The sequence below is a fragment of the Beta vulgaris genome, unplaced genomic scaffold (assembly GCF_026745355.1).
Source record: "Beta vulgaris subsp. vulgaris cultivar EL10 unplaced genomic scaffold, EL10.2 EL10_2_Chr_UnSca1, whole genome shotgun sequence".
Taxonomy (NCBI): Eukaryota; Viridiplantae; Streptophyta; class Magnoliopsida; order Caryophyllales; family Amaranthaceae; genus Beta; species Beta vulgaris.
The window spans coordinates 438,579-448,841 of record NW_026611043.1 but is presented as its reverse complement, the minus strand read 5'-3'; the positions used below and the strand labels follow the sequence as shown (position 1 = coordinate 448,841).

Sequence of the window (10,263 nt, the reverse complement as noted above, 5' to 3'; positions counted from 1 at the left end):
ATTCAATATAAAGATTCAATCTTTATGCCCTATTTCATGTAAAGATCAAGTCTTTCAACAATTTAATATAAAGATTCAATCTTTATGCCCTATTTCATATGAAGATCGATCGAATCTTTCAACAAGTACAAGGGGATTCGGGTGTTTTGAGACTTATTATTGATTTATACTATCCACGAACACATCATTTTGCTTTATAATTCTTTTTTTAGTTGTTGAATGATATAGGGGTCCTATTATGTTTGTGAGTTTAATTCCCTCAAATTAGGTGTGTATGTGTTTTAATTTAACAATTCGAGTACATTGCATTGAATTTACAAATTGAGGGTTGTGTGGATCCTAATAGAGGTTAATAAAAGATCCTCTAATTCTCGAGCTAACAACAAAGCCTATTCAATATAAAGATTCAATCTTTATGCCCTATTTCATATAAAGATCAAGTCTTTCAACAATTTAATATAAAGATTCAATCTTTATGCCCTATTTCATATGAAGATCGATCGAATCTTTCAACAAGTACAAGGGGATTCGGGTGTTTTGAGACTTATTATTGATTTTACTATCCACGAACACATCATTTTGCTTTATAATTCTTTTTTTAGTTGTTGAATGATATAGGGGTCCTATTATGTTTGTGACTCTAATTCCCTTAAATTAGGTGTGAATGTGTTTTAGTTTAACATTTCGAGTGCATTGCATTGAATTTACAAATTGAGGGTTGTGTCGATCCTAATAGAGGTTAATAAAAGATCCACTAGTTCTCGATCTAACAACAAAGCCTATTCAATATAAAGATTCAATCTTTATGCCCTATTTCATATAAAGATTGAATCTTTCAACAAGTACAAGGGATTCGGGTGTTTTGAGACTTATTATTGATTTTACTATCCACGAACACATTATTTGCTTTATAATTCTTTTTTTAGTTGTTGAATGATATAGGGGTCCTATTATGTTTGTGAGTCTAATTCCCTCAAACAGGTGTGTGTGTTTTAATTCAACAATTCGAGTGCATTGCATTGAATTTACAAATTGAGGGTTGTGTGGATCCTAATAGAGGTTAATAAAAGATCCTCTAGTTCTCGAGCTTACAACAAAGCCTATTCAATATAAAGATTCAATCTTTATGCCCTATTTCATGTAAAGATCAAGTCTTTCAACAATTCAATATAAAGATTCAATCTTTATGCCCTATTTCATATAAAGATCGATCGAATATTTCAACAAGTACAAGGGGATTCGGGTGTTTTGATACTTGTTATTGATTTTACTAACCACGAACACATCATTTGCTTTATAATTCTTTTTTTAGTTGTTGAATGATATAGGGGTCCTATTATGTTTGTGACTTTAATTCCCTTAAATTAGGTGTGAATGTGTTTTAGTTTAACAATTCTAGTGCATTGCATTGAATTTACAAATTGAGGGTTGTGTCGATCCTAATAGAGGTTAATAAAAGATCCACTAGTTCTCGAGCTAACAACAAAGCCTATTCAATATAAAGATTCAATCTTTATGCTCTATTTCATATAAAGATTGAATCTTTCAAAAATTCAATATAAAGATTCAACTTTATGCCCTATTTCATAAAAAGATCGAATCTTTCAACAAGTACAAGGGGATTCGGGTGTTTTGAGACTTGTTATTGATTTTACTATCCACGAACACATCATTTTGCTTTATAATTCTTTTTTTAGTTGTTGAATGATATAGGGGTCCTATTATGTTTGTGAGTCTAATTCCATCAAATTAGGTGTGTATGTGTTTTAATTAAACAGTTCAAGTGCATTGCATTGAATTTACAAATTGAGGGTTGTGTGGATCCTAATAGAGGTTAATAGAAACTGCTCTAGTTCTCAAGCTAACAACAAAGCCGATTCAATATAAAGATTCAATCTTTATGCCCTATTTCATATAAAGATTGAATCTTTCACAAATTCAATATAAAGATTTAATCTTTCAAGCTAACAACAAAGCCGATTCAATATAAAGATTCAATCTTTATGCCCTATTTCATATAAAGATTGAATCTTTCACAAATTCAATATAAAGATTTAATCTTTATGCCCTATTTCATATAAAGATCGAATCTTTCAACAAGTACAAGGGGATTCGAGTATTTTGAGACTTATTATTGATATTACTATCCACCAACACATCATTTGCTTTATAATTCTTTTTTTAGTTGTTGAATGATATAGGGGTCCTATTATGTTTGTGAGTCTAATTCCCTCAAATCAGGTGTGTGTCTTTTAATTCAACAATTCGAGTGCATTGCATTGAATTTACAAATTGAGGGTTGTGTGGATCCTAATAGAGGTTAATAAAAGATCCTCTAGTTCTCGAGCTAACAACAAAGCCTGTTCCTGTCTAGAAATTAAGGGTTCTGATTCCTTTGCTTAGGGAGTACCGGGTCAGATTCGAATGTCCTGAGTTCAAAGTCCGTACGCCGGAATCCTGCAAAAGTAACGGTTAGACTGCCCCGGGGGTTGTTCCGGGATCGCCTCTCTGACGCTCAAGTCAGTGATCAAGCTTAGAGAGATAAAGTCTAGAGAGAGATGCTCTGGTTTGTTAGGTAAGAATTCAATACCTTCTCATTGATGAGGGGGTTGAGTATTTATAGTGCTTGGAATATCCCAACTGTAGGCCAGCTGGGGGGGCACTGACAGCTGGAATGCACCATCACAGGTGGGGCCCACTGGAGGCTCTAAGGCATTTGATGGGCTGGATTATCCTTGGCAAGCTTGTACCAGGAAATAAGCCCAAACAATTAGCCCCACGCCAGGAATGGGAAATATCGAGGCCTTGCTGAAATATTTCCCGTTCGTGGCGGAACCTAGACAGTTTGGAACCCAGGTTGCCCTGCTTCTTAGGCAGGAAAGGAGGGCACGTGCCGACCCAGTCTCCTCAAGGAGGAGGGGAGGCTAGAGTACCGACCCGGTCTCCTCGAGGAGAAGGGTGGCTTGAGTGCCGACCCGGTCTCCTCAAGGAGAGGGGTGGCTTGAGTGCCGACCCGGTCTCCTCAAGGAGAGGGGTGGCTTGAGTGCCGACCCGGTCTCCTCGAGGAGAAGGGTGGCTTGAGTGCCGACCCGGTCTCCTAAAGGAGAGGGGTGGCCTGAGTGCCGACCCGGTCTCCTCAAGGAGAGGGATGGCTTGAGTGCCGACCCGGTCTCTTCAAGGAGAGGGGTGGCTTGAGTGCCGACCCGGTCTCCTACAGGAGAGGGGTGGCTTGAGTGCCGACCCGGTCTCCTCAAGGAGAGGGATGGCTTGAGTGCCGACCCCGTCTCTTCAAGGAGAGGGGTGGCTTGAGTGCCGACCCGGTCTCCCTTAGGAGAGGGGTGATTAGTGTATGGCTCGGCCTAGGGACCAATGAGCCCCATGGTTATCCGAGCCGGTATCCTCGTTCGCTTAGTCAGTCAAGGAGGGCCTCCTTAGGCCGAGCTGGTTGGACGCGGCTCGGATGAGGGGCCAATGAGCCCCATGCTTGTCCGAGCCGGTGCCTGCTCTCGCTAAGTCAATCTGGGACTTAGGAGACTTACTCAACCAAGGAGGAGTGCCTCCAAGGGCCGAGCTAGGTGGACGCGGCTCGGATGAGGGGCCAATGAGCCCCATGCTTGTCCGAGCCGGTGCCTGCTCTCGCTAAGTCAATCTGGGACTTAGGAGACTTACTCAACCAAGGAGGAGTGCCTCCAAGGGCCGAGCTAGGTGGACGCGGCTCGGATGAGGGGCCAATGAGCCCCATGCTTGTCCGAGCCGGTGCCTGCTCTCGCTAAGTCAATCTGGGACTTAGGAGACTTACTCAACCAAGGAGGAGTGCCTCCAAGGGCCGAGCTAGGTGGACGCGGCTCGGATGAGGGGCCAATGAGCCCCATGCTTGTCCGAGCCGGTGCCTGCTGATGCGAAATTGAACTCCTCTCACGTGTGTGTTTAGAAGAACCAATAACACAATGCAGCGAAAAACGAACGAACAATGGATATAGACTTTTAGTAGAAAGAAAAGCTCTTAAAACTAAAAGAATTGTTTGATAAACACAACTCAATGAAGAATGGTGTTTAGGATAGTATAAACTATAAGCTAAAAGAATCTCCACTCTTAAAGCTAGTAGTTTGCTTAAGTTTTCACAAGCTTTACTCACTTATGATTGCTTAAGGGTTCTAAAACAAGTTAAAGGCTTCACTCACCTTAAACATGATTTAGGATGGATTTGAGAGTATTTTAATTAGCTTCACTCACTAATTATCCTAACTCTCTCTCAAATTAAGCTTCACTCACTTAACTTAAGGGTTTTGAGATTAAGTTCACTCCTTAACCACAAGAAGAAATTTTGGATTTAACCCTCCAATTTTTCTAATAAGCACATAGCTCAATTTTCAACATTCCAATCTCTGCCTTTCATTCATGTTCCAAGTTACATATATATAGTACATAGCTTACAAGTCTTACTACAAAAGAAACTAAGTCTAATACACTAAAGAGACTAATCAAAGCTGAAATACTATAAACTAGCTCCTACATAGCCGAAATCAGCACACCTAAGACTAGGGTGCTTTCTTCTCCTTGGTACGTGCTTCAATGGAGGGAAACCAATGAAAACCTTTCCTTCATATGAAGATATCTCCAACTTGTAAAGAGCTCATCATTTGGCTGCCCAAAACAGCTTATGTGGTGCCTAAAAGAGTTAAGCAAATAAGGAGCTTTCCTAGCTAGGAAGGAAAGCTTGTGATTGGCTCCTTTGTTGCAAGTGGATTTAAGCTCCTTCATGAGTGAGCTAGGTGCTTGCTACAGCCCATATTACACGTCCCATATTACAACCTAAACTAAGCAAAACAATACTAGAACCGATTTACAACAAAACGTTACAAAAAACTGATTTTGGAGCTAAGTAGCTAACTATTACAATTAGTGAAAGTAAAGCATGTTTAGGACTAAACTAACACTAATTACTCATAAGCACCTCAAGCACACACCTCCCTAACTCCCTTAGGCAGCTGCTTGCTTCCTTACTTAGCTTCTCCTCCTTCCTTTGTTAAAAATCAGTGAAACAACGTCTCAAAGGAAAGGCTGCTGTTACTTCGTTTCTTCATGAAATGTAACCAAATTTGGTAGGATTAAACTTCAAGATTTTAGAAATCCAACAAAAAAAGAATCACTGGAAAATGATTTATAGATTGCTCACAATAGCAAAAACAATTTCACTGCGCTAGAGTCTTTGAATGAACGTGAATGTCTTCACTTCTACTCTCCTTTATGCAGCCTTTAGAGATTATTGCTCTCAAAGATATATATCATTTGGTTACCTTCCACCATTTAAGCCCTTAATTCCCTTCTTAATCCATAAGATTAACCATATCCATAGATTAAAGAGACCTACGGACATCTTTGGACTAATAAGGCCTTTCCATTTCGCATCACCTGCTCTCGCTAAGTCAATCTGGGACTTAGGAGACTTACTCAACCAAGGAGGAGTGCCTCCAAGGGCCGAGCTAGGTGGACGCGGCTCGGATGAGGGGCCAATGAGCCCCATGCTTGTCCGAGCCGGTGCCTAAGGTTTTGGACCACTGGCTGAGGTGACCGAGTGGGTAACCTTGAGCTGATGAACTGGCAATATTGAGCTGGTGAACTTAATAGTTTCTTGGGAACCCAAATGCCACGTGGCAACGGTGGATTATTGGGGTGCTTGGAAACATGGTGGCGATTCAACTTCTGGTTATTCATGACTTTTGTGACGATTGATATTCCGAGGGGTTGTGCCTATTGAACAGTTTTGGGCAGTTGGGAGGCCCATTAAGGTGCTGAAGACACAAGGCCCGGTCCAAGTTGTGACGTGGCACGCGGAGATCGAGGATTCTGCCTATAAGTAGGAGAGAGGGGAGAGATTTTTGTCACTTTTACAATTCTCTCTCTCTCTCTAAATTTGAGTTTCCTGCTCTCTCTCTCTCTACTTTAGAGCATTTTCTCTCTCTAAGTCCGAGCCCCATCTTCTTCGTCCGACCAGGTACGCCTTTGTTTTGCTTTTTTACTAAGTTTTTCTTCTCTTTCTTTTAATAAAATCGGCCGACCCCTTCTGTTGATAAATAATGGGGAGCTCGTCCGAGTCAGTGACACCCCCTCCCTCACCTCCTTATAATTTAGCCGAGGAAGTGAGGGGTATGGGAATGGTTTTGGTGTCAACTTTAATAAGTTGCCCGGATCCCTCGGCGTGCCTGAGGCGCTTTCCCTCCCAAGTACTCCTTCGCAAGCCGAGGAGGAGGAGGCCGAGGGTACCATCCCCCTACCCTGGGAGGTGTCCCTGGCCTATCCTTCTTCGAGGAGTTACTTAGACAAATATTTGCTGATGGTGTAGTTAGGATAGCTATGCCAGGAGAGGAAGGCGAAGCTTCTACATCGGGTCGGCTCGCGTATCCCGAGATCGACCCCAAAGGCGGTCCGGGCGCCAAATTTCCACTTCCATCTTAATAAAGGCCTTATTGGAGGATGCCCGAGGCCAAGCAGCGAAGTTCCAAATAAAGGACCCCTACATACTGTCCGACCCGATGCTAGTCACACTATTCTGAGCCCACCCCCGGATGTACCGCCTTTTATTACAAGGCCATGAGATGGGCTTAAGATTCCCGCTGACCCCGTTTGAGAAGGAATTCTTGAATGCTTATAACCTATGCCTGGGTCAGCTTTCTCCAAACTCATGGGGAGGAATCTTGGCGGTTCAGGTAATATGTGACATCATCGGCGTTAGGCCGACCCTCACGCTCTGGCGCCATTTGTACAAGCTTTTTGAAATGCCAGCGGGGGATCACGGACCTGGGTGGTGGTGTTTCCAAGCTCGGCGAGGCTACCGAACCGTTCTTGACTTACCCACTTCTCAAAAGGGGTTTCGCCGGTGCTTTGCCTTCGTCTACTATGGGGGAGAATGGGGCATCCCGATCGTGCCTCCATCTGACGACCCAAATCACTGCTTCAATTTCAAAGTGCCCGAGTTGTCGGAAGACGAAGCCGTGGCTGCTATATACATGCAGTTAGAGGCTAAAATAGTGGACGGCGGCGAAGTTTTTGTAGCGGGGAACTGGCTCCCGAGCTGCAAGTTCTTTAAAGATGAGCACTTCCTGGCCGCGTTTGGTCTGAGCCCGGCTTTTCCCAAGGGTAATTCGGCAACAAGGGGGTCCGGTTGACTTGTTTTTGCTTTATTTGCTATATTTTGCTAACTGTTTGTCTTTTTACAGAGGCTTCTCTTGCTTACATAAAGGAAACAGACCCGGACATGGCCGAACGACTACCTCCGCCGCTCTGAAGGCTGCTCGGATTAGGGCCGAGATGAAGGCGAATAAAATTAACAAGCCTTCTAAGCCAAAGGTAAGATACTTCTCTATCCGACCCGGTTTAATCCTTCTTTCCTTGTTCTCACCAACTTTTCATACTTTTACAGGATCCTTCCAATCCCAAGCCGAGAAAGCGCAAGGAGCGCACTGAAGAGAGGGTGGAGATGACAGAGAAGGCTTTGGCGAAGGCCCGAGCCGAGAAGGAGGCCTCGGCCAAGAAGGCAAGGCAAGAGCCTTCCGTTGAGGTGAACAGCCCCCGCCCGGCTTCTGGGGACGAGGGGACACACATTTCCCTTCACCCAGAGGATTTCGAGCCGGTGCGAAGTCCAAGCCATGTACAGGGGACCTCGCACACCGAGCAGACCTTATCCGAGGCGCCGGTCCCCTTTACCCAAATGTCCAAGACGGACAAGAAAGAACGGATTGCCAGTGCCCTGGAAATACTGTTACCCAAACCGACCGAGATCATATCAACGCGGTGAATGGGAGAAACGAATCGAGCGAACTTTTTCGCTCCTGGATGTGTAAGTACCTTAGCCTTACTCCTCTTTTTACTTTTTCATTTTTATTTTCTAACTTGTCTTTGTTTTGCAGTTTTCCATCCGGATGACCAAGGTAGCCGAGGACCGGCTCACACTGGTGCAGGAGGTTCAGAGCCTGAAGGAGGCGGCTCGGAAGCACTTCGATGAGGTCTACCAGGCCAAGGAAGCTAAGCGCTGGCCGAGCTCCGCTTGGAGGAGGCCAACAAAAAAATTGATATGGCGAGGCGACCTGGAAGCAAGAGAGGGAGACTGGCAGGTGAAAGGACCAACCTTACTCTTGCCAAAGACAACGCTGAGTCCGCCAAAGCTACGGCCGAGCCAAGCAGGCTCAGGCCGAGAAGGACTTGGAAGAGGTCCGGCTCAAACTCTCGTCGACCGAGGCTCAACTGAAGGAAGCCCAAGCGGCCGTTTCTCGTTCTCAGGAGGAATGGTTCAACGCCTGGCAGAAGTCGGACGACTGTACCGATTTCTGCGCCGACGTGGGCCAATCTTCCCATAAGATGGGCGAGGACGAGGCGCTTGCTAGGCTTAAGGTAGCCTTTGCTGATTCCTGTCCCGAGGCCGACTGGAATTCAGTCTGGTCTCGCTACCAGGAGTTGGCCGAAGCCGACGCAGCGGAGATTAAGGCCAAGATGGCTGAAGAGATGAGCTCGGACAGCGACTCTGACTCTGATGATGAAGAGAAGATGCTGGTAGCACCGAGCCACCTCCACCAGAGCAACCTGCGCTGAGCAACCTGCCACTGGTCCTTCTACTTAGCTTCCTTAGGATTTTTTTCCTTAGCTTTGGCCTTGTCGGCCCTTTTAGCTTTTCTGCTTTCGACCCCTGTTTTGTAAACTTTTGGTTGTATTTTACAACTTTTGATCAATTGGAATACAACTACTATTTTGCAACTCGTCATTTGTCGCAATTTTTCGTTATTTGCAATATTACAACATTCAATAGACAATAAACTGGTTAAGTTTTGCTTGCCTTTTTGTTCACAATAATTAGACTGGTTAAGTCTCTTTTCATTTCTGGGGTATAAAACCGACTTGTACATGGACTGGTTAAGTCCGAGTTACAATTTGATTTGCTTGCTAAACCGACCAAGATGCTGGCCTTACATCATGCCCCTAGTGCAAGTAACGAAAGAAATTACACATAGAATCTTTTGAGATTGTCTAGGTTCCAAGGCCGAGCCAGGGGGACCCCTTCGGGAGATTCGAGTCGGAATGTCCCTGGCTTGATGATTTCTGTAACCTTGTAAGGGCCGTCCCAATTTGCCCCCAACTTCCCTTTGAGATGGGAAAGTCCGTGGCTTCGACCTTTCGGACGACCCAGTCGCCTAGACTGATTGGCCGAGGCTTTACTCGCCGTTAAATGCCTTTGATTCTTTGCTTGTACCGGATGGCTTGTAGCAAAGCATTGCCTCGGGTTTCTGGCAATAGGTCTAAGTTGATGGGCTTTTCTTCTTCATTTTGGTCGAACTCATAGAATGTCATCCGAGGGGAAGGGATTCCCACCTCGACCGGAAGGACAGCCTCGCTTCCATAGACCAAGCCGAAAGGGGAGTGCCCCGTGGCTTCTTTACCGTTGTTCGAGCCGACCAGAGTACTCCAGGTAGGTCGTCTACCCATGCTCCTTTAGCTGCATCAAGGGATTTCTTGATACCCTTTAGAACAATTTTATTAGCCGACTCGGCTTGCCCGTTGGTTTGGGGGCGGGAGACTGCCAGAACCTTGTTTGAATGCCGAACCGGGCAACATACTCTCGAGTCGGCCCGCTGTTGAACTGTCGGCCATTGTCTGATACCAAGGCTCTTGGAATTCCGAACCGGGTAATGATTTCCTCCATATGAACAACTGAACCTGCTTGTCAGTAATTGACGCCAGTGGCTCGGCTTCGGTCCACTTGGTGAAATAATCAATGCCACAATTAGGAACTTCCTTTGCCCAGAAGCGGGGGAAAAGGTCCGAGCAGCTCCATGCCCCACTTGTCGAAGGCAGGACTGCTTGAATGGTGGTGAGGGGAGTGGCGGGCCCTGGTATGTCCGAGTGAATCTGGCAGGAGGGACACCGTCGGACTAAGTCCGAGGCATCAGCTTTAAGTAGGCCAATAGTACCCTGCTCTTAGCGCCTTTCCGGCTATAGTTCGACCCCCTTGATGGCTTCCGCAGGCTCCTTGGTGTATTTCCCGGAGGACATAATTTCCTTCCTCGGGAGTTATACATTGAGGAGGGGATGAGTGAAAGACTTTTTATAGAGCTGCCTTTCATGCCAAAGGAACCAACCAGACTTATGCTTAATCCGGTCGGCTTCTTTAGGATCACTGGGTAAGGTCCCGTCTCGCAAGTACTCCACAATTTCACCCATCCAGTTTGAGGATCGATTGAGTACGAGCTGCTCCTTGCATTTATGCTAGGTCC

The 10,263-nt window shown here is 45.2% G+C and overlaps 1 protein-coding gene across 1 annotated transcript; it reads left to right on the top strand.

The window, feature by feature from the left end:
• Positions 1 to 6,644: 6,644 nt before the first annotated feature.
• Positions 6,645 to 7,796, top strand: LOC125494739 (uncharacterized). The gene is made up of 2 exons (XM_057392332.1): positions 6,645 to 7,348; positions 7,422 to 7,796. The coding sequence occupies exons 1-2, from the start codon at positions 7,310 to 7,312 to the stop codon at positions 7,794 to 7,796; spliced, it is 414 nt and encodes a 137-aa protein (XP_057248315.1). The 5' UTR covers positions 6,645 to 7,309.
• Positions 7,797 to 10,263: the final 2,467 nt, after the last annotated feature.

Bases quoted from the DNA above. Each gene is read 5' to 3' on its own strand.
- LOC125494739 (XM_057392332.1), top strand. From the start codon at position 7,310: ATGAAGGCGAATAAAATTAACAAGCCTTCTAAGCCAAAG. The intron at 7,349-7,421 runs GTAAGATACTTC...ATACTTTTACAG, and splicing joins ACAAGCCTTCTAAGCCAAAG to GATCCTTCCAATCCCAAGCC.